The sequence below is a fragment of the Parasteatoda tepidariorum genome, chromosome 8 (genome assembly GCF_982258835.1).
Source record: "Parasteatoda tepidariorum strain Cologne lab strain chromosome 8, Ptep-v5.0, whole genome shotgun sequence".
Taxonomy (NCBI): Eukaryota; Metazoa; Arthropoda; class Arachnida; order Araneae; family Theridiidae; genus Parasteatoda; species Parasteatoda tepidariorum.
In genome coordinates, this window is record NC_141762.1 from 8477257 (window position 1) to 8503005 (window position 25749).

Here is a 25749-nt window from a genome sequence, read left to right on the forward strand (position 1 = left end):
AAGTAGAGCAACTTTATGTGCCTGTGTGAGCAATGACTTCTTACGAGATGTTTGACTCCAAATGTTTATTGCATGCGACTCCCAGCTCAATGTTCTCTCACTTACAGGTTGGGATGGACCTTCATTTACAAACTGAAGCAATTCCTGTCGGCTCTGGAAGTGATTTTGATTAGCAGGTCGTGAAACACGTCTCCGGTCCCTTTCATGCAGGATCTTTTTCTAAACACGATTCTGACGTCATCTTTCGTAACTACGTGTATTGCACCATGCTTGTAGACGCGTTGAACAGTCCGCATCGAAACACCAACACATCCAGCAGCTTCATTCCCCGTATAACCATGGACATGGCCTAACATAATTGCCCTTTTTTGCCACTCTATCACATCCTTACACTTATCCATATTTACACACAATTTCCGTTCCAAATAAAAATATCTCACTGATAGCTACTTGCTTGTGATCACGTGGAAGCAGTGTGCTTGCAGTTGAGCAGGCTACTTGAGCGCACGAGGGTGATTAATCTTTTGTCCGGTGAGCTTATATATATATATATATATATATATATATATATATATATATATATATATATATATATATATATATATATATATTGTTGTTGTTGTTGTTAATTTACGTCGCACTAGAGCTGCACAATGGGCTATTGGCGACGGTCTGGGAAACATCCCGGAGGATGATCCGAAGACATGCCATCACAATTTTGATCCTCTGCGGAGGGGATGGCACCCCCGCTTCGGTAGTCCGAAGACCTGCGTGCGAAGTCGAGCACTTTACGGTAGCACAGTTTAACGAGGACCAATACCGCTCACCCTCGGTCCCTACGCAGACTGATCCAAGTGGTCACCCACCCGCACACTGAGCGTAGCCAGTGATGCTTGACTTCGGTGATCTGCTGGGAACCGTGTCTTAACGATCAGTCCACTGCGGGACATATATATACAGGTGGTTATCAAAATAATGGAAACACCCTAGATTTTGAAGGAATCCTTTATTAATATGGCGTAGGACCGCTTTTTGCATGCAAAACAGCTTGGATTCGCCTAGGAATCGAATCATATAAATTCTGAATAGTGTTTAGAGGAATATTGTACCATTCTTCATGGAGATATTGTGAAAGTTCCGTGAGAGATGCCGGTGGAGGATATCGATTCCGGATTGAAAGCTCTAAAATAGACCACAACGGTTCGATTATATTGAGGTCTGGGGACTGTGCTGGCCAAGGTAGATATTCCACTTCATCCTCATGTTCATCAAACCATGATTGGACAACTCTGGCTGCATGAATAGGGGCATTATCATCCTGGAAAATTCCATCTCCTGCAGGAAACAAAATTTGTATCATAGGATGGACCTGGTCAGCTAAAACTTCTCTATACTTCTCCCCAGTGATCCTTCCTTTCAGGGTTACGATTGGACTAGCAGAAAACCATGACACGGCTGCCCATACCATGACCGATCCACCTCCATGCTTGACAGTTGGATGGAGGCAATCAGGATCATACGCTTGTGCAGGTGTTCTCCAGACATGTACCCATCCTGTTGTGGGGAAAAGTGTGAAAGACGATTCGTCTGATCATATAACAGTCTTCCACTTATCAATCGACCAGGTTTTGTGGTTGTGGCACCACTCTACACGACGTTTTGCATTAGCATCTGTGACAAGTGGCTTGGGAATTGCTGTTCTGCCGTAAATGTTCTCTCTATGAAGGTATCTCCTAACTGTAATTGTTGACACTGGAGAATCCAGATGCTGATTGAGCTCTGCGGTCACTTTGGCTGCAGTTGTTTTCTTTTTAGACATTACAATCCGCTTCAATACCCGTCGGTCTCTTTCACTCAGCTTCTCCTTCCGTCCACTATTTTGCTTTGATGAGCTTGTCTTTCCGCGCTGTGCGTATGCTGTCATGACTTTAGACACCGTACCTCTAGAAACGCCTAAAAGCTGGGATGTTTCGGTCACTGTTGCTCCAACTAGTCGGGCTCCTACAATTTGGCCTCTCTGAAAATCTGTGAGGTCTGACATTTTACGCTTTTGACAAAAAATTCAAAACGTTGACAACTCTGTAAAAGCTCTCTCATACCACCTAATATATGTCCTTTTTATATTAAAAAATACTGGTAGCTAGGATTATATTTTTAATGCTTATGAAGCGAATTCTTAAATGTCCTTTTTATTCACAAGTGTTTCCATTATTTTGATAATCACCTGTATATATATATATATATATATATATATATATATATATATATATATATATATATATATATATATATATAAATATATATATATATATATATATATATATATATATATATATATATATATATATATATATATATATATATATATATATATATATATATATATATATATATATATATATATATATATATATATATATAATATAATATAATATAATATAATATAATATAATATATATATATATATATATATATATATATATATATATATATATATATATATAATATAATATAATATAATATAATATAATATAATATAATATAATATAATATATATATATATATATATATATATATATATATATATATATATATATATATATATATATATATATATATATATATATATATATATATATATATATATATATATATATATATATATATATATGTATATATATATATGTATATATATATAGTTAAAAAAGCATAGTTAATTTGTAAGCAATAATAGGTCTTCTTAAATAATTTTGTCCAACAAATACAAGGTAGTGATATGTGCAATTTGTGTTGCAGGTGTACAATATGATAAGAGCTCAGCTGGATGGCAAGCATTGGCTAGGGTTGCCTGTCTCTGCAGTAAAGCTGAATTCAAAGGTGGACAAGAAAATATTCCAGTACTTAAACGGTAAAATTTTCTCTGACTTAGATTTTTATTTCTTCATAAATATAAGAAAAAAAGTTTTTTACGTCATTTTATGATTTAAAAGTTGAATGCAAATTTTTAATCATTGTTTTGTAGAGATTGCATTGGAGATGCATCGGAATCTGCTATTTTAAAATGTATGGAATTGGCCATTGGAAGCGTATCTACATACAGACAAAAGAACACTAAAGTGTGTGAAATTCCGTTTAATTCTTCAAACAAATATCATGTAAGTAATCCTCCTTTACTCTACTTTAATATAAACTCTTTCAAGAATTAATAGTTGAATTGTTGATTATACTAACCATAATAAACGGAATTCAACTTCTTCAGATGCTTTGTCTCAATTTTTACTTTTGACAACTGTAACGGGTGCTGTCATTCTGTCTGGGCGGCTCTTCATTGATTGCGTTGGGGAATAAAGAATTTATAACGAACCATGATAAAATATTATTTAAAAAAAATACTTTTTATGAGAAAATTGCAAAAGTAAGGCAAAAATATTCATTGCCGAAAGTTCATAGAGAAACAGCTTTCTTGCCATTCCCCCCAAAGCTTTCTCTCCAGTTTTGACATCCAAATGTTCTAAAAAAATCACATTGATGTTCCCTTTAAATGTTGTATAATCTAAACAATTCAAGTTTAAAAAATCTAATGAAAAATATTTAAGTCCAAAAGGAAAATGTTTAACCCAAACTCACGAGCATTCACACCATTCGTAAATTCTTTTCGCTTCCAAAAACTCCGATTTCTGTGTACTTTGGATTCTGTCAGTAGATTCCAGGTCCAGATTTCATTCCAGGCAAGTCCAGAATTCCTTTAAAACTGTAATCATTTTTTATTATTAATAATTCTATGATACTTTTTGTAAAATATAGCACGGATTAAATTTCTAACTAACGTGCTTAACCTTAGCTTTTAGATTGTTTTAGAAATCTATTTGTATAATGTTGTAACGAAATAAAATAGAACTATACGCAGTCGAGGATGAATAGGGAGATTTCGCAAATTTACGTTCGCTTCCGTACGATCCCGTGCATAAAGATTTCAAAAAATTGCGTATGCGCACTTCTAGTGTGCATGCATCAGTTCTGGTGAAATGCTCATGCACTCGTGGAAGAAATATCAAACTTACGTGAGTGAAAATAAGAGATTTTGCAAAAATCCATGAGTTCAAAACACTCGCTAACAATGGACGTAGACTATCTCTAGCTGTGATATACGATTTAAAATGCTTTATTCTACGTAAAACTGCAGTTCTGTTGTCAGAAAAAATTGGTATTATATAGATTTTGATGAATTCAGCGCTAAAGAATGTAGCTTATTATCGGTAGTAGTAGTAGTATTTAAAAAATACTACTGAAATTTTATTGATTATTTAACTTCTCTTAACTAAATTATAGAGTTAAAATAAATATAATTTTGAAACAGAACAGCGATCGAGTTTCATATGGAACTAGCGCAATTGCTGCAATTAGACAATCATAATGTTAATTTATTATTAATAATAACCGGTAGTTATTAATAATAACCAAAGAAGCCGGTGAAAGTGATTAATTTAAGCGAATTTCTTTAAATTAATCGGTTATTATTAATAGTAACCAATGAAGTTAGGTAGACGTAATTCTTTCGCATTTTTTAATGTGTTGGCAATTGGTAAATGGTTGGCAACAGCATGACAAAATGAGCTCATTGTTTATTTTAGAACTAGGGGGCAAAGACCCCTGTTCGCTACCGCTCACCAACCCCAATGATTGCTTCGCAATAATTGCTTTTTCTTGGCAGAAAACAGTTTTCCCACTAAAGTTAAAAATATTCACTTAACATGTATGTACTAAAAGGAATTCTGTTTACTTACGCTTTTGCGCCTCTACTTCCCACGTCTAAATATTACTATCTATTAGTATTATAAACATATAGATCTCTTGGTGAACAGAAGTGATTTTTTTAATCATCAATTTTTTAAATAACATTTATATTCTTAATACATTATATTGTTCAAACAAATTTGATGAGTTCTCAACCATAATTTAAAATTTTCGCTAATAATAGCAGTACTGAAAAATAACTTTAAGTTAGGGATACAAAAATATTTAAAGGAAAACAATACCTTTACGACTTTTGCTAATTTTATGCTGATGACAGCCTAAACAATAAGGAAATGAATGGGGGAAAACTGGATCCTACCACGTGATTTTCTGGCCAATAAAAATGAGCCGACAACAATGGAAAACTGCGACACCATCATTAGAATTTTATATATAGTAAGATATGGACTCCCGATCCTTTTCTGTCATTTTTTTTTTTGCATTTACATTAGAGTTTTTCACAAAATAAGGCAGTTATTTTAACAAATTTTGCAACGACGCGATCACTATTTAGAAGTCATGAAATCACGTTTTAACAACTATTTAGACATGCTCAACGTAAAAGAAGGTAAAAATGAAAATTTGTGTAAACTTGGCTCTCGTAAGGATTCTAACTTAGATGGTCAAGGATTTCAGTATTGCAATTATAGAAGTATATAAGTTTGGTTTGCTACGCCCGGTGGCTAAGCGGTAGCGCTTCGCGCTGTCGGGCCACAGGTCCCTGGTTCGATCCTCGGGCCGGACAAGGGTGACTCAGCCTTTCACCCCTTCAGTGGGTCGATAAATGAGTACCAAGCACGCTTGGGAACTAAACACTGGGGGTTCCGCGTTCGGCTGACCACCTGACCGGAACATCTGCTCCTGCACCTCAGAGCCCAAGGTCAAGAAAACTGAGATGGGCACAGTTGGCATTGGCCCGCAAGGGCTGTCGCGCCGCTGAGTTTAGTTTAGTGCAACTGCCTGGAAACAATTGCCCGGTATACCCTACACGGATGTTATTATTTTCAAAATTAAGTGCCACTGTCCGGTATAGGCTGTTCCTGGTATAACCAAACCATAAGCTGTTTCAGCAAACTCATCAAATGCAGTTTAAAATTTCCTCCCGCATTGTAATTCACACCGAACGCAATACAAGTTCGTTTGCGTCCCGCAGTGAACTGATCGTTAAGACACGGTTCCCAGCAGATCACCGAAGTCAAGCGTCACTGACTGCGGTCAGTGTGCGAATGGGTGACCACTTGGATCAGTCTGCGTAGGGACCGATGGTGTGCGGTATTGGTCCTCGTTAGACTGTTCTACCGTAAAGTGCTTAACTTAGCGTGCAGGTGGCTTCGCGGAGGTTTCACGTCGGGCTACCGAATCGGGGGTGCCATCCCCTCTGCAGAGGATCAAAATTGTGATGGCATGTCTTTGGATCATCCGCAGGGATGTTTCCCAGACAGTCGCCAATAGCCCATTCTGTAGCTCTAGTGCGACGTAAATGAACTACAACAACAACAAGTTCGTTCACGTTTTTATTTCTCACTTTGACCAAAAGAAGCCGTTATTATTTGACAATTTGTGTTAATAATAACCGGATTTATCACTTTGACAGAGATGCCAACTTGCTCCGGGAAGCAAATAAATATTTTTGAGTGATAATTTATTAATGTGTGTTTCTTGATGCAATAAAGTCATTTAATTAGATTTTTATCCACCACTATTTTGAAATAATTCGAAGGCATATATAATTCGCCATTTTGTTATAGTTATTTTTTAGATAATAATGGCGGGTCTGGAGCAATTGGCATCTCTGCTTTAACCGTAACATATATACAAAGAGGCACATTCATGTTTCAATGCTATATAAACCGTCTTATCACATTTATCTAACTTCATTGGTCTTTATTATTAATAGCCGGTTATTATAAATAATTACCGGTCATTATTAATAATAACTAAAAGAAGCAGGTATTATTAATAATAACCGGTAATTATTAATAATAACCCGATTTATCACTTTTACCGTAACATATGTAAAAGACAGACCTTTCCAATAATAGTTCTTCTCTCTCTTTCTAACTGACAGGTGACTATTCACGATTTGGAAGATGGTTCTGGTTACTTGTTGTGCATGAAGGGGGCACCGGAAAGAATTTTGGATCGTTGTTCCACCATTTTCATCCACGGAAAGGAGAAAGTTCTGGACGAGGACATGAAGGAAGCATTCAACGATGCCTACTTGGAGCTTGGAGGAATGGGAGAAAGAGTCATTGGTAAAAAAAAAACTATCTACTCTCTCTGTAAAACTGAAACGTCAATGGGATACCTGAAAGTGACGTAGTCTGGGTATCTCGATCCTGATTGGTTGTTGAAACGTGACATTTGTTTACGTTAACAGCTGTTCGTTCCATTCTATTTTGAGTAAGCCAAGTCCGTCAAGTATCAATTCTCTTAAGTGGTACATTCTTAATTTTTTCGCATAAATTCTTTCTCAAAGATTCCAATTCCTTCTCTATGTATTTACACAAATGCTTAACACAAAGACAAGCACGAAGTCACGTGGAACATAAACAAACTAATTATGCATCGAAGTTGCCAGGTACACAAAACAAAAATATGTCATGGTTACAATAAAATACAAAAACTTTTAATAAATCTAAGTTAAGTAAGAAACGTAGAAGAAAAAGAATTATATTTCAACTAATTCGATATGGGAAACGGCTCTATATTTAATTAAATTATCGCTAACTAACATTTTAGCTTATGTAGAAAAGCTTAGCTCAACTTTAATTCTCCATTTTGCTGATAACGATTAACTGGAGCTGACGTCATAAGTCACATTTGTATGTGGGTCATTCTCACAAAAACAGTCATTTTCATGTCCCCAGTATATTTTATGTTTGTTTTACAACTTACGAAAAAAATTTTTTCAGGGAAAGTGTCCTTCAGAATGCAAGCTAACAAAAGAATAAAAATAAAATTATCAATTTTTATTTTTTATTAATTTTAGGTAATTAAAATATACCAATATGTCATTCCCTCACTTGTCCCCACTGCTGATTTAAAAAAAGAAAAAAATTGTTTCTAAAATAAATAAAAAAATTTTACAAATTTGTGTTTTTTATTTGAGAATATTGAAATATAGAATTCAGAAAATAAATTTTAAATTTAATTTCTGATAAAAATATTAACACAGCACTATTTTAAACTTTGTCCCCAGTGTTTCGCGTCATTCCCTCACAACAATGTTCTTATCACCTGCAATCATCTTAGAATAAAAATATTTTAATAAAAACTTCAGAAGTTAACAACTGGCATCATAGAACAAAATTGCAGTATGTTTCCATCTTCAACTTAAAGAAGCTTTGCTGTGGAATAAATGTGAATGAATCAAACCAGGTAAAAATTTTTACATTTGTCATTCCCTCATGTCGTTTTTTAGAGTAAAATAAAATACAACTTCATCGAGAAAGTGGATAATTATATGTTGCTTTCTTGTATGAATATAATTGTATGTGATTGACTTCAGAAATTAATAAAGCCTAACTGTTATTTTTAAATTTTATTGAATTTGTCATTCCCTCACTAGTGTATAAAGTGAGGGAAGGATGCTGAAGTGAGGGAATGATTCAAGATGAGTATATTATTAAATTTTTTTTTGTTCAATCATGCCAGCCAATTTTATTTCCCAAACCTGTAAAAACTATTAAATATATAAGACTAAATTATAATAAATATTAGATATACTTAGTATGTTATCATTTTCAAACTTTAGGTAGATGTAACTTAGATAAAAACATGTATTAAAATAAAATATCATTCCCTCACTATTAGTGTCAGTCCCTCACTTTTTAAATAGTGAAAATAATTAATTTACTTATTAATTAATTTGAAAAATAAATTAATAAATTAATAAATTGATTTATTAAACTAATTAATTTATTTATTAAATTAATTAATTAATTATTAATTATTATAAATTAATAATTATAAATTAATTATTTAAAAAATTAATTAATTAAAATATTAAGTATAATTTATAGGATATATACTTTCTTTATAATGCCATTACATATTTCTTTTAATATAGAAAGTTTCAGAGCTTTTTATTCACTTTACTTCTTTGGGATTTTATGAACTGAAAAATGACAGTTTTCGTGAGAATGACCCATGTATTGAAAGCCTTCTTCTTCTTGAAGGGCAAGTACCCCATTGCTTATTTTTTTTTTAATTTAACTTGTAGGTTTTTGCACCCGATTTGATATCAAAAGTAACAAAAGAAAAAACAGAGAGATATTAAATATTGCCAGTTAAAAAACTTAACATTAACACAGATTTTTTTTTTTTTTTTTTTAGGAGAGAAGAAAAAGAACTTAGTAACAACAGGGACAGAAACCGTTCCTTATTTATGAACCGTTATGAGTCACGTTAACGAGTAAAAGTACTTCATTCTTTCTTCGAATTGTATTCCGCAGTTTGAATTTTATTTTTCAAACATAGATGATTAATTTTCGAATGCAGGAAATCGTTCATTTCACACGAATTGACAGAACTTTTCTTTTTTTTTTGTGGAAAATATTAAATATTAATGTACAAATATTATATTAAGTGGTGCAAAGAAGCTCATTGGGTATTGTTTCTTTGAAGGTTTCTGTGACTACAAACTACCTCAGAGCAAATACAGACCGGGCTATTCATTTGATTCAGAGACTGAGAACTTTCCTCTGACTGGACTCCGATTTGTGGGACTCATGGCAATGATTGATCCTCCAAGAGCAGCAGTTCCTGACGCCGTCTCAAAGTGTCGAAGTGCCGGCATTAAAGTGAGTCACCCCTCATAAATAAAATAGTAAAATTACGCAATTTCACAAAACTCTCCGTTACCATGGTTTCTGAAAATAATCCAACTTCTTATTGAAACATATTGCTAAGGGGCAAAAAGAAGATTGACTGAAACCACGGAAACGGAGAGGGGAAAGTGGGGGAGAGTGGAAAAACAGCATACCTTTTCTATTTACATCACCATCTGAATAACATAATCGAACCAAAAATATTGCATAAGACCAATAGTAACCGACCTACCCCCGAAGGAGTTTGCGGATAAGGGTTTCACCCGTTTGCACGTGAACTAAACACTACCAAACTACAGAAAAGTAAAAGTACAAAATTTAAAAGATTAAAACACATAGGAAAAATCCCAAAATCGAAAAAGTAAAATAAAAATAAAACAGAATAAAAATTAAAAGTGCTTAAAACATCAAAGTGGATAAAATCAACCGACAATAAAAGTGTCAAAAATACAGGTAAAAACATGTAAAAGTAAGGTCAGGTAAAACATCAAATGGTAAAATATGAAAAATCACATTAAAAAAACAAATAAGACTAAAATAAGCTTAGTAGAATAAATAAAATAGTCGACTAACAGTTCAAGTGTCTCCCTTTCAAGGCTAAGTGCCTCCAAGATTAAAAATGTTCTAGGGTAAACCAAAGTTTCAATATTGCATAAATACTAGATGTGTTAAAAATAAAAAAAAGGTGTTTCTCTTATTCCTTATCTTTTGACTATCTAACAGAATACAAAACAAATCCTTGTTGAAAAAGTCTACTGTATAAAACACATAAACTTGATGTAGGAAAGGAGAAAAAACGTGAACGCTCGAAACACTTTAAAGTTTCAACAGGCAAGAGATCACCAAAGTCACGCATCACTGACTGCTGTCAGTGTGCGGATGGGTGATCACTTTGATAAGTCCGCGTAGGGACCGAGAGTATGCGGTATTGGTCATCGTTAAACTATTCTACCGTAAAGTGCTCCACTTCTTGAGCAGGTCGATGGGCTAACAAAGCGGAGGACCCATACCTTCTGCAAAGGATCAAAATTGTGATGGCTTGTCTTTGTATCCTCCTCAGGGATGTTTCCCAGACCGTCGCCAATAGCCCATTGTGCAGCTCATAAAATTCCTACCTACCTTTCATTCACAAACATTTACACCATACCGATAAAGAAACTCGTCTTAAATTTCTTTTTACCATCCATAACTAATTTAAAGTATGAAAAATGTGAGCTCATACAAATCTAGAGTATAAACCATGAAGTTTTAAATGTTGAAAAAAAATGTGTTATAACTATCAAAATGCAAGCAAATTATTAGAGAACTTGCCCAAAGCTGTAAAGAGATAACGGTACTTATAGGCGGGAACATGAAACCGAAGTTGAACAAAGCCTGATTGTGGCTTGCAGAGGTCAGCGGCGAGTTATAATACCGATAAGATCCATTACAGCATTATCACCATCGAAATATATCGAACAGGCTATCGAATTTCAGCTTCCCGTTTTTACCACACTTTTTCGTTACATTTCGTGTGAAGCGTTAAATATTACGGAATATATGGCAATTGTTTATATTTTGTTTGTTGTATTTCAGGTGATCATGGTGACGGGAGATCACCCTATCACAGCCAAGGCCATAGCCAAAGCTGTGGGTATTATTTCTGAAGGGAATGAGACGGTAGAGGACATTGCTGATAGAATGGGAGTTTCTGTCGAGAACATTAATGCAAGGTGAGAATCATTTATTAGGGAACAAAATAGAATTATTTTGTGAATATTTTTGTCCCGTAGAAAATAAAAGAGTTTCGCAGCAGAATCTAAAACCTCTAGCTTTAAATTACACTATCTCGCTGAAAAGAATTATTGTGGTAAATATCTTGCCATATTAAAAAATTTCCGCTGTTTTCAGTGTTCTAGTACTTAAAGCTACATTTTATTTTGCTGGTCGAAAACTACACGACTTAAAGCACGAAGATGAGTTCAGAAATATACAGGGAATACGATGAAATTAAAAAAATAGCGCGTGGAGTCCCACCGCGCGGAAGAAGTTAAACTTAGCAAACTGCGACGCTAATTGTAGAAGAATCAGCAGTCGTAGAGGGATCACTAGATCTATTCAACGACTCTTTTACCTGCTCCGCTCGCTTCTGTGCTCTGTAATCACGGTAATATTGCGCATTTTTCCCTCGTGGATCTCTTGAACCAGTGGAAGGGCTTGCGGTTGCCTCATCGTCTCGCCCTGGAAAATGTATTAATAATGTATGTGAATGCGTCATAACGTAATTTCAGAGGAGAAAAGCTAACAATTAATTGGTATTCACAAGAGACGTACCTCGACATAACCTTAAATCCGTCGCATTGTCCGTGGGATTGTTTTCACTCTTTTTTTACAATTGTTATCCACTAAATTTGAAAATAAAAAATACTACCCTATTAAATTATATGTGTATCAAAACAAACTAGAAAAATATTTATAGAAAAACATTACTTTTATGACTTTTATTATTTTTATGCTAGTGAGAACCAAAACAATATGGAAATAAATGAGGGAAAACTGGATCCTACCACGTGATTTCCCGTCCAAGAAAAATATAGCGTTAAAAGTTTAACGCAACTTTGTTGGAAGTCGCATAAGAAGTATCACTTCAAAAATTTTCACTGTTTTCAGTGTTCTACTTGAAGCTACATTTTATTTTGCAGGTCAAAAACTACACGACCTAAAGCACGAAGACGAGTTGAAAAATATACAGGGAATACGATGAAATTAAAAGCAAACAAACTTAACATTAAAGTAAAATTAACTATTAAATGTAGAGTGAAATATGATATGCAGTCCGCTCTTCAGGACGCAATAACTCAACTGCTGAGTTTAAATTCGAAGTGTGGAAAGAACCATTTTTATCCATAAACTCAACACGAGTGTGTTGTTTCAAAATTCCTATTTCTTCGAAAATATTAAATTTTTTAGTGCTTTTTTTCACGAATTTTCCCCTTTCTTTTTCGCTCTAATTACCCATTATTGTAGAAAAAATTTCTCTCTAAACCTCTATCTTATAAGCTCGGAATTTAGTTGATATGCAAAATAACAAAAACTGGAAGATAAGATATTACGAAATATAAAACTTATGATATACTTTGACATTTTTAAAAAATTAACATCAAGAGAGATAAAATCCGTTCCCTATCTTAATTGTTATGATTTCCGTTAACGAATAAAATCATCTTATTGAATCACTCATTCCGTATTCCTAAGATTGTAAAACATTCCCTTTTTCAAAATAAGTCAGTTTTCAACAGTTCGTTAGGATTAACATATTAACGAATGTTGTTATATAGAATTGTAAGATATAGTTGTGTATATTATTGAAAAAATGTCATTTGTTTTAATGGAAAATACTGACGGCGAAAAAACAATGTAAATGAAAAGTAATTACGAGCTTCGGTCAGTAGAACTTTCCTTAAAAAAATCGCCATGTTAGAGAAATGTTTTTTGCTTTGATGAAAATTATTAATATAAATGGATTTTCAAATATTTACAAAAATGCAGTGTTGGCGTAACTTATTAAATAATGAAATATGAGATCACAAATGTATTTTATTTAAATATGGTATTAGCTTTGCATTTTCTATTAACATTTGCTCAATTTTCATAATTATCACAGACGGCTCTGGCTTAAACCTGATTAACTTTATCGAACAGTTATGAAAATAAATTAATTCCTAAAAAGTGTTATTTTATACAACACAAAGAGCCGCTAGGGCTCAGGGGCTTTCTTATGAGGTGAACCGGGTTCAAACCCAGCGATGGCTGGTCGATACGAATTCCGCACCCAGCTCGTACCAACCACAGAGCTGACGTAAAATATCCTCAGTGGTAAAAGGATCATGGATTAGAATCCCCTTGCCGTCCGGCTAACCGTGAGAGGTTTTTTGTGGTTTTCTTCACCATGTAACGAAAATGAGGGTAAGTTCCATCCAAAAGTCCTTCACGAAGGCAAATTTCTCTCAATTCTTAATCCAGGAGTTCCCTTGTCTTCTGGATTGGGTTCGAATGCGTTCCACATTCGGCTTGCACCGACCACAGTGCTGACATGAAATATCCTCAGTGGTAGATGGATCATGGGTTAGAACCCCTTGCCGTCAGGCTAAACGTGGGAGGTTCTCGTGGTCTTCCTCTCCATGTAACATAAATGCGGGTTAGTCCCAATACTTGATCCAAGAGTTCCCTTGTCTTCTGGATTGGGTTCAAAATTACTAGGCTACGTAGTTGAGTATTGGTCGTAATAAACCGAAAAATTAGGTAAGCTGTTCAACCACGGTTTTAAAATAAAATAAAATACAACACAAAGCCTTTGAAAAAGCAACATTAAGTGAAATAACTAACTCCCTTAAAAGGAAGTTTATTATTTTTGAAATATGTTTTCCTAAATAAAGTTTAAGAAAATTATGATCGAAAATTAATTTTGAAAGTCATAATTTTTTTAAAAAAAATTATGAAGATTTACTTTGAATGTAAATCATGAAGTTACAACTGAAATAACTAATTGGATGAAGTTAAAAGGGAGGATTATATGGGATGATAGGAAGATTTCATTGAAAGACAAATTCCATAGTAATAAAAGTGATAACTAGATATACTAAAATGTCTAAGCATTAAAAGAGCCCGTTTATGGAACCAAATGGTGAAATCTCTTTAACTTTGACATGGAAGATTTTAAAAAATTATAACCACATCAATAACACTTTCTCATCAGAATGTTCCTTTAAGATTTTTCAAAATAAGTACTAAATTTCATATTGTTTCAATCGTACGTGTTTGAGTTCTAAGAGTGAGAAAGCGTGCAAAGTTGGCAATGACTTACTTGAAACATAGTCGCTAGCAGCGAACTCACCGCTTCATGGTTTCGCAGTGATTGACACCTCCACGAATTCGCCGCCTCGCTGCTCCACATTGATTCTTCTGCTTTCGGCATCATTGATCTATTTCTATTTTAGATACAAATTAAAAGAATTGGTGAAGGGACGCGCCTTTTGCCGCAGCTCACTATATTCGTCTATTCCATTTTTTTTACCATCTTTGAACAGCTGGCCCAATTTTGGGTTTACGACTACTAATATTCAATGTTTGAACCCAATCAAGAAGGCAATCAAACTACTGGATCAAGTACTGGGAGAAATTAACCTTCAGAGAAGACTTTTTGATGAAACTAACCCGCATTTGCGTTACATGGAGAGGAAAACTACAAAAACCTCGAACGGTTAACCTGACTGCAAGGGAATTCTTAACCCTTGATCCGTCTACTACTGGGGATATTTTAAGTTAGCACTGTGGTAGGTGTAAGCAGGGTGCGGAATTCGAATTGACCAATTATTGTTGGCATGCGAACCTGGTTCACCTCATTGGAAGGCGAACGCTCTATCCCCTACGCCAGTGTTCCCCAACCTTTTTATCACTGCGGACCTGTCAACGTTTGATAATTTTACCGCGGCTCGTAGGAGGGGATGGGGACGTTGATTGTTTACATTTTTGATTATTGTGGTTTATTAATTTTAATTTAAATGTATTTAAACATGCCTTCAAAATAAAATACAGTTACACCAAAAAATAAATATAAAGTGATTTAACATTTTAATTTACTAGAACATTAAATTAATGGGAACCCTGTACTTGTTTCTTTGGAATGAGATGGTTCCAACTGGGGGTAATCGTTTTAAAACGTTAAAACATTTATGTCACTACCTTCGGGAGCCCCCTTTTTTTAAATAAATAAAATAATGAAACACAGATTTTTTTAATTTTTGGTATAAACCTAGGAATTTAAATTCAGTTTCAATGAAATGGGTGGCCCCGTACCATTTGATCCACGGACCGGGGGTTGGGGAACACTTCCCTACGCCACCACAACTCTCATCTATTCTATTCGTAGACGCTTATATTAGTTTAATAGAGCCATAAGCAAATAAATCCCTTTTAATATGATAGATATTCCAATAGTATCGCATAAAAGCAGTTGACTCAAAGTGTATGAGACGTCCGAGAGATGAAATAATCTGGCATTAGCGGTAAAAATGATTGCCGAAGGAATCAGAAGTTTTTGATTTTCTGCACGGTTAAAAATTAACGGTTTATTTATTTATTTTTGTTCTTTTGTGTCTTAAATGAAACGGCAAAGTTCACTGCATTCGATGCAAATAACTGCTAAAGATTAATGGATATCACAGTGTAAAAATTTCAAGGGAAAAGAAGAGAAAATGAGATAGTTTATTGTGAAGGAAAAATTCTAAACTTTACGATGGTAATAGAGAGTCTAGAACTGAATAAATCTATGATATTTCGAGGTATAAACTTTAAGGTGTTTGGAACTCAAAAATGATAACCTGTAAAAAGCGTCCTGTAAGTATTCGCCATAAAAGTTATCCTGGTTTTTATCGGTTATAGGGATCATATATTGGCAACTGCTCTTCAGAATTCTCGCCAGCACGAACATTGGTTTCTATAAATGATAAGTTTTATCACCTTAATGTACTGTCAAAAAATAGCAAGATTTAACAATATATTGCAATATTTTTCTAATTTAATACATTTCATTTTTCTATTGACTTATAGTTTCGCTATACAGATTAATTTACCAGCACTCAGCTTAATATCGTATTCGAAAATTAGCGTCATATATAATATTCTCGATATTATCTTTTCGATTTAATGTGTTATTAATAGTGATGGCGATGTTGCTGTATTTAAGATACTTATGCGTATTATCGGTCACCGGTGACTTGTGCAAGCCAGAATCCGGTATTTTTTTTCCGAGTTGGCAACTTTTGGCTTAATGTTTCCTATACGAACCACTATTTCTTTACAGTTAAACTAAACGTTTGAATTTCAAATCCTTGGAGAGAAGTCAATTGAATGCGTCCTTTCTTTTAGGGAAGCAAAGGCTGCAGTTGTTCACGGAGCTGAGCTCAGAGACATGACTCCAGAACAACTGGATGAGCTTCTACGAGAGCACACAGAGATTGTGTTCGCTCGAACGTCTCCCCAGCAGAAGTTGATCATCGTGGAAGGTTGTCAGAGGCAGGGACAAATCGTTGCGGTCACAGGAGATGGTGTCAATGATTCACCTGCACTCAAGAAAGCCGATATTGGTAAGGAAAATCTTCGAGTTAACCTGAATAATTTAAGGATAAGTGAATTTTACTAGCTCTTCTTTAGCTTAATTACATGACAAACAATGTCTGGCTAAAAGTATGCGGGCACTCAATGGTATTGAGTCCAGAGGTATGTGATGTTGGTCCCCTGTTTGCATCGACGACAGATTGGGGAGACTTTTCAACCATTTTCTCATTGGTGATGATAGGAATGGAGCTAAAGGGAGTGCTGGTAGTGAGGATTTGGCTGTCTAAGTAAATAGGCTTCCGAATTTGCCTCCAATGATGTTTTGTGGATTTTAGATTTGAACTTCTAAAAAGGTTTAAAGCACCCATTTCATCACACCCTGAATGTGCAAGTCTCGAAATGTGAATGGAGCTACTTGGAAGAGTAGTGGTATTTTCTCGAAATATTGAGAAAGAAATAATAGAGAAACATTGTCTAGAATATTTACCTACATTTTAGAATTCATGTTTTCAACGAGAGGAGCTCAGGTCGAATCCTGTACTACACCATAAATTTGCTGGGTAAGCGTCCAAATACTTTAAGCCAATGATTCAACTTGAACGGAAACATGCTCCAATTAAGCAACTTAGGTTATGGCTAAGTTACCCGGTGTTTTAGAAACACATATACTGGACAAACATTTTTCATAATTTTATCATTTAAAAAGGTAATATTTTGTGATTTTTTTCGGCTAATGTTTGTGGTATAAAAGTATTATAATATTTCAGTCCAGTGGATTTATATCATATAATTAAAAATACACTTGAAAAATATCTTGCAGCACGTAAAAATGCTAGAAGTTAAAATTCATCCTTTTTTATGCTTAAATTAAAAAGAAATTCCCTTAGGAAAATTTACCATAAGTCTACCATAAAAAATACCGTAGGATATTCCTATGGGAGTTCTGGTAGTATAAAAGTTTACCATAGGCGCAAATAAATAAAATAATAAAAATAAATGTAGTAAAATTTAATAAACGTGGTAAGAAATATGGTAAATAGGGTTATATATTATAAATATGGTAAAATTTTCCCATACACGTGAATAAATTTGCCATAAGCGTATGGCAAATTTTTTCTATAAGGGTAGGTCAAATTTTTGCTATAAGGGTAGGTCAAATTTTTACCATACGCGTATGGTAAGTGTTTAATATACTTATATGGTAAAATTTGACCATAGGTGAAACCACATTGGAATATCCAATAGTATTTTTTCATATAGCAAATTTTTGCTGCAAAATCATGGCGTAATTATCGCTTTGAGAGTTTCTAATCTAAGTCACAATTGCATTTCTCTCTTAATATTTAAAAATCGAGGATCGTTCATTTTTTAAACTGATATTTCTTTTGCTTAAAGCGTGCTCTATTCTTTGAAAAGCTGTCTGTATCTTTTAAAATTCTAGGTGTGGCAATGGGAATCGCAGGAAGTGATGTCAGCAAACAAGCAGCCGATATGATTCTATTGGATGACAATTTTGCTTCTATAGTTACTGGCGTAGAAGAAGGTAAACAAATCAATCGAAGTATCACCCACAAAATGATGCTTTTTTTTAGTGCAGCAGAAGAACTTAAATTTAATAGCCATAACCAATATGTCTTTTAGTATCGCTCAACCTCCATCAGTTGTCCATGCGTTAAGTGACAGTCATTCGTCGTGTCATGCGTCGCCAAAATTCATACCAATTTTCGTGGTTAATACAGACTAATGATGATACATAATTAAGAAAGATGGGTTGATACATCTTACTCACCATTGATATTGGGGTCGTAGGCCAGGCCTTATTTTGACCATTTCCTACAATAGGAAAATTTGTACCTCCATCTCGCCCCTCTTCTGCGGCCACCAAAAGAGTAAGACTTTAAGGTTTTTTTTGAGGGTATAAAAACCTACCCACTTTATCCCAAGTGTCACCAACATCAGACTTTACCTTAACACGTATTGGACTGTTTTTGACTCATTAGGGAGGAAATTTATTCATCTCCTTCTTATGTATGATTTTTTTCAATGAGAACGGATTCTTAGATCTGGTCTGAAGGAACACAATGAGATACATATACAGAATATAATGATTCCCAAAAAATAAGTTTCAAGTTAGTCCTCCAGGTCACGTTTTTCAGGGTTCAAAAAGGGTGCGTCCTCTGATTATGAAGATCTTGAAAAGCCTATAAACTGGTGGGAGATAAGCAACAACAACAAGGATGATAAATATAATATATCTATGTAGAAAACTGCCCTAGCCATTCGTTTAGAATTGTGGCGGTGACTATGTTAACGTGGTTTTACTATTTCAAGTTGGATCATTATTTAAGACAGGTTTTGACTCAGGTGATAGAGAAAAAGGGAATCTGGGAAGAAAGAATCTTTGAAATGTGCTATTTATTGCTTCCATAGCATCAGAGAGCCTTAGACTTCATGGAGAGTTCTTTCCATAGACAAACTATACTGTAGATTCAACTGTATATAATAAACTGTGGATTCAATTGTATTACTGAAGAATTTATCCCCTAAAATGACGGCTGTCAACGTGTCATAGTTAACATTCAACTGCAGTAACTGTAGAAATTGTATTTTAAATTAAATTCAATATAAACTTCAAAATAAAATCGCAGCTTACATCCCTTAAACTTTAAAGTAATCATAAAATATATATTCTTACTAGTAACATAATTCTCACTCTTCGTATGAGGTGAAAAAAATTGTTAATAATTAACGAATCTCTATTAATTTAAGCTACGCAATTACGCGCGAATATGAAAGGCATATATCAGAACAATTAATAAATAAAAAATAATTTTTATTTCCTTAATTCTTAATTGTTGCTCTTCTCAAAGTCTTTACATTACTAGATTACGTAGTTCATAATTTTGGAAGCTCAAGTTCTAAAAAAAGTATTCAGTATCAGTTGCCTCCAAAAATGATATTATTAAACGCAACCAACACATTATAGTCAAAACTTACGCTCATCAAGCAATTTCCCGAATAGATTGGGACTTCCGGAATTAGCTTAAAAAATCAGAAATTAGCTTATAGCTTACATAGAGGCCAAATAAGAAATTTTTTAAAGGTTCAAATCAAAATAAAAATGAAAAGGAAAGTAAAAATTCTAAAAGGAATAATAGATATTAAATTAAGGAGGTATTAAAAAGAATGTGTTATGAACGACATCGTACTGAATACTGTTATACTTTTCACAAATGTTTAAACGAATAAGGAACATATTAGGCTTAATCACGCATTGAATTTAGTATCTATTATTATTCGCTTTGAAAATGGGTTTGTTTCGAAATAATTTAGGAGGTAGAAACATTATTAAGATTTAAATATGTATTAATGAACGATGACATTTTGGAATATTCGACATCTAGTTTAGAAATCGCTACTTGTCTTCCCATTTAAATCCACTCTAAATGAAATATAATCGTAGTTACTGGAAAATATCAATGGAATGTACTCGATTATGATTTACCCTTCGAGTTTAGAACCTAATTAAGGAATTTGATTTCAAATCACGATTTTCGAATCTACATTTCATGAGGATAATATTCTTCATTTATATCATTTCATAATGATAAGGAGATACATTTGTTAATTCTTGAAAACCGGCCATCTTTCAAATGAAGTGCTAGACAGAAGCGATGTGCAAGCATAGGCGTAGTGTGAGGGGGACACGTGTCCTCTTCTCCAGCAATCTTCAAATATTTCCGAATTTTTTAAAAGTTATTTTTTTTTTAAACCCCTATGTTAGCTTTATTTAATGAAATTATTTTATTTAATGAAAAATCACTAAGTTTAGATAGTTTCAAATATAATTAAGCGAAATAATTTTATTCTAGTGGCATTTAAAAACGTATTTTATTATTTCTTTACATTAAAAATTTGTTTCAGTTTGAACGCTATGATTTTAAATGAAACAATGTTTAAGTATTATTGTTAATTTATAATTGCAGTTAGTAGTTATTTAGTTTAATTTTACATTTTTATATAAAAATTTCTTGAAGTTAGAATGTACAGTGCGCAAAATAAAAAACGGACCATTTTGAATAACTTTTGATCTAATGATCGGATCTTCGTGTTCTAGGACTCAATCTTAATGGTTCGAGGGGAGTGACATCAAATATGCTAATTAATTAGAGCACTTATATCAACATCGCCAACTCTTATTTGAAGAAACTAATTAAAAAATAATAAATATCGTTTCTTGGAAACGAATTTCTTCTATAGCGAAGCAAAAGTAAAATTTCTTTATCTCGCACTTGGTTTGTTAAGGGCATGTCAGCATAAGAAGCGCCATTTTCAGTGGTCTAATAAAATCCAGTGCTCTCTTAACGTCATACAGTTGCTTCTTTTTCAAGAACGAATGTTCTCTTTATTAATTGAAATATGTCGCCAAGTCTGGGATTCCAGTATGACTACGAGACTATAACTTTTTTTTTAATAATTCTGTGATCTATATATCATAAAAGATAGCACGATACAAATTTCTGTCTGACGTGTTTAACTTTTAGAAGCTTTCAAATTCTTTTTGAAAGCATATTTGTGTAATTTGATACAGTGGCGGATCCAGCGGGGGGGGGGGGGTCATAGGGGTCATGCCCCCCCCCAAAAAAAACATTTTTTTAAAAAAAGAAATAAAAAAAATAATTTTTTAATAGTTCACAAAAGAAATAAAATATTTTAAAAATAATTTAAGGGGGCATATACACCTAGGTAGGTCGGAAAAATCGATTTTTTTTCCAAAGTCAAAGCCAAGATTTGCCAAAGTTTCTAAAAAAAGCATTACATTTATTATTTAAAGATGTTGAATGTTTGAATTATTTATGTACTGTTCTATTGTTCATTATGAAAAAAATAAATGAGAAGACTAGCATTAAAAATCCCATTTTTTTTAAATATTTAAAAGAAAAATTTTTGAAAACAATAAATGATTCTTTTTTTTTTTTGCAGGACGTCTCATTTTTGATAATTTGAAAAAATCCATCGCTTATACGCTGACAAGTAACATTCCTGAAATTTCTCCTTTCCTGCTCTTCATTCTGGCTGATGTTCCTCTTCCATTGGGAACAGTTACAATCCTCTGCATCGATCTTGGAACAGATATGGTAACAGTTCATCTTTTACACTGAATATTCCCTCTATAAAATATATTTTAGACTATAACCTTCGCTGAAAAGTGGAAACATCTGTGGGTTTTCGAATATCAAAAACCTGACCCAGAAGTCAGGCAAACTTTTGGACCAAGCCTTCGTGGAGGACTCTTTGACCAAACTGACCTGTATTTGTGTTACATGAGTGGGAGGCTTTCGTGTTACGCGAAAACCTCCCCTGTTAACCTGAAGGCAAGCGGATTCTAACTCATGATCCGTGTGTTACTAAAGATATATTACCTCCTTATTGGAGTTGGCACACGCTAGGATCACAATTCGTATCAACCAGCCGTCGCTGGGATTCGAATCTGGGCACATCATTGGGAGGCTCTGGATTCGTCGCTGCTTCCAGGTAAAATATAGATTATCACTCAAAGGAAAGCAATAAGTTGGTTCAAACTAATAAAAGTTTTTCATTAATAGCTGTTAAAAATGGGCAGTGGTTTAAAAAAAATTTCGTTTATGGAACCCTAAATGATCGACCTTCACGGAAACCTGAATTTTTTTGACAGAAACCTGGATTAGTGAATAATATGATTTGCTTATTTCTGTTACGATGTTGTAACAGTTATTTATAACTATTAGGATAAAATAGGTCTTCTGCCCTCTTTGTTAATTTTGAAAATTACGCAAAACGTTAATAGGCCAAAGTTTTTTTTATCTAATTTTTCAGAATTTGAAAAGTTACTCAAACGCTCTATTCTCAAAAATTGAGAACTATTCATCGATTTTAATAATTTTCATTTAGATTAAAAAATTCGAGATAATTTTGAAGTTTTAAATATCGATCCAAAATATCGATAATTCTTTTATGGTAAAATAGTATATAGTATATAACTTGAAATTAAGCATTAACTTCTTTTGATTCATTATCTTAATGTGATGTTTTTGTTCATTTGTGGCTAATCACTGCTGAGGAAGACTGGGGTAGACACCTTAAAACATGTTTGATTGTCCAAAAAAAAGAAAAGAGTTGAAACATGATTCTTTTCCTTTACGGATACTTTAGCGAATTCAAACAGCTTCCGAAAGCGTTTCTTGTTTTACTTATAGACCTGAAAATTTAAATTTTCAGTCAGTAGCCAGTGGCTGGTAGACTCTTATAACTTAGTAGATTTCTCCTTATACTTAGTAAATTGGTGATTGATAGGTCTTTTTCATTTAATGACACATTTTGCACACTTTTTTTTGTTGTTTGGGTTTATTTTTTAAACAAATTCTTATTAGAATAAATAATCTACGGCTATAAAAATCTAATTCAACTAAAAAATTTAGCTAAACAGGCTGACTTCGAAAAATTTTATATAAAAATATTTAGAGAGGTAACATTCACTTAAGACATACATTACAACTTTGAAACATGTGAATTGTTATAGAATTCCTCTTTCAATCACAAATTGATGAATTCTGAAGAATCAAAATTTTGAATTACTAATAAAATTACTTGGAATGGAAAAATATCGCAATATATCGTTTTTTGAGAGTGTATCGTGGTATTGAAATTCGTACTTATCGGTTATAAGGACCAAAGATCACGTTGGCGACAACTCTGAAAAGCATCCGCCAACACACATTCCTTATAACTGAGAAGTAACCTTATTTGTGACTAACTCTAAATGTGTGCTTCTTTTTTGACAAGGATTTTAAAAAATATACATTTACGGTAATCATTACAGAACACCCGGAATTCAAATAATGATATGTCTGATAGTAAGATAATAAAGAAAACATTAAAATATTGTTTTTGTCTTTTTATAGGTTCCAGCTATTTCTCTGGCATATGAAAAAGCCGAAAGCGATATAATGAAGAGAAAACCAAGAGAACCTAAAACCGATAACCTGGTGAACGAAAGGTCCTTATTTTTTATTTCTCATATGTTGCTTACTGATTGCATACTTTTCTCTGTACTTATCTGTTTTGGGGGGCATAAAATCTTAAAACCACAGTATCTGCATTAGTAAATTAAGTACCTTTTATCTGGTAGTGTCCATTACCACAATGCCAGTATTATCTACTATCACATTGCTACAAGTAACTGAACATCCTTGTTCTAAGACTCAATCTTTATGGTTAGAGGGGGCGATCTCAAACATGATAATTAATTAGTGCAGACGATATTTTAATTTATAAAATCAGACACAAAAACGTCCCTTCTTTGAATAAACACACCTTTTTTTCGACGGATTCAAGTTTCTGACCCCCAAAATATCGGGAGTAACAACAATCTGGAAAATTTGGTCCCCATAGTTTAGTCAGGAGAGTGGTCCAAAGTTTAGCCCCTTAATATTAATTTACTTTTCGCATATTTCGCTATATCTCGAAAACTTTCTAAGAAAATTGAAAAACAACTGCACACAACTATAAAATTCGTTTATCCAAAGATAAATTCATGCAAAAAAAAAATTTTTTTTTTGTAAATATAATTTTATTTAATAGCTGTCGAAAAAATTTTGATTTGTAAGGTACACAATTTATTGCATCATTTTAAAGAATAAAGGCGAAATACGAAATTCGATCAAAATCGGTCAAATAGTTCCTCAGAAATCGAGTTTTAAATAACTGACATTTATGAAATTCAATTTCTCAGGAGCTATTCGACCGATTTCCCTCAAATTGTTGTATTTCGCCATTTAAAATTACCATCTTTAAATGATGCATACAATTTTTAAATGATGAAAATGTACACCTTACAATTCAAATTTCTTCGATTAATTTTAAAAATAATAATAAAGAAATAATAATAAAAAAATAATAATAAATATTTACTAATAACAAATAATTTTTTTTTTGCATGGAATTATCTTTGGCTAAATGAATTTTATAATTCTGTGTAAAAAATTTTCAATTCGCTTAAAAAGTTCTCGAGATATAGTGAAATACGCAAAAACTAAAATTATTGTAAAGGGATCAAAACTTTGGAACGTTCTCCTGACAGAACAATTGGGAACATATTTCCCAGATTGCTCCTATATTTTGAGGGGTTAGAAATCCGAAATCGTGAAAAAAGGTGGGTTCATTCAGAGGAAGTACATTTTTGTGACTGCTTTCGCAATTTAAGATATCATCTGTACGAATTAATTAGCATGTTGGATGAACCATTAAGAATGAGTCCAAAAACGGGAAGATCCGATCATTAGATCAAAAGTTATGCAGGATGGTCAGTTTTTTTTCTTTTTTTAACGCACTATACATGTCTAGTTTGGTGCAGCATGAATAAATCATAAACTAAAAAATTCAACACCAACACATTTCAAAATAAAATACTTAGAAGAATGAGTAAATTATGATATTATATAAGAAACTTAACCATACACACTGATTTTGAATTAAAAACTTCGTAAACCTCAAATATTCAATTTTATGAAAAAGCTCTCTCCACGAAGATTAAAAAACTAGACTCCTAGCTCACTTTTTCACAAGTGATGTCATTTTCCCAAATAAATTCACTCTAATTAATTGAAATTACAAAAAAGGCCTGAGCCAAGGGCCAAATAAGTCTACTATTTTATCACTACATGCTCTTTGCGCTGCACTCGATTTTAATTGATAATATAATAGGAGATGCAATCGCAGCACAATAACCAATTATATTCTTGCTTCTATTTTATGATTTTGTATGCCAATCTTTTCTCTTAATTTCTTCCTTTAATTCTTGAATAAGACCACTACAAGACTAAGGATCACCATGGTGTAGAGATATAAGGCTTCCACGGGAAAAAAGCCTCGAACAACCAAATGACAATAAGAGAACGATGTTTCTTTTTCAAGTGCTTAGGCAGCATAGTGTCTGCTGTATTTGTCTTCGTGAAGTTCAACATATAACAACAAAGTTATTTACTTGAAG

The 25749-nt window shown here is 33.3% G+C and overlaps 1 protein-coding gene across 1 annotated transcript in view; it reads left to right on the plus strand.

The window, feature by feature from the left end:
• LOC107456567 (sodium/potassium-transporting ATPase subunit alpha) overlaps positions 1 to 25749 on the plus strand; it is a 62031-nt gene that overhangs the window by 28692 nt on the left and 7590 nt on the right. Inside the window, exons 9-17 of the mRNA XM_043050245.3 lie at positions 2797 to 2908; positions 3023 to 3155; positions 6863 to 7049; positions 9424 to 9599; positions 11202 to 11338; positions 16533 to 16750; positions 18163 to 18264; positions 21705 to 21859; positions 23663 to 23757. Coding sequence (XP_042906179.2) covers positions 2797 to 2908; positions 3023 to 3155; positions 6863 to 7049; positions 9424 to 9599; positions 11202 to 11338; positions 16533 to 16750; positions 18163 to 18264; positions 21705 to 21859; positions 23663 to 23757 — 1315 coding nt within the window. The remainder of the gene's footprint in view (positions 1 to 2796; positions 2909 to 3022; positions 3156 to 6862; positions 7050 to 9423; positions 9600 to 11201; positions 11339 to 16532; positions 16751 to 18162; positions 18265 to 21704; positions 21860 to 23662; positions 23758 to 25749) is intronic.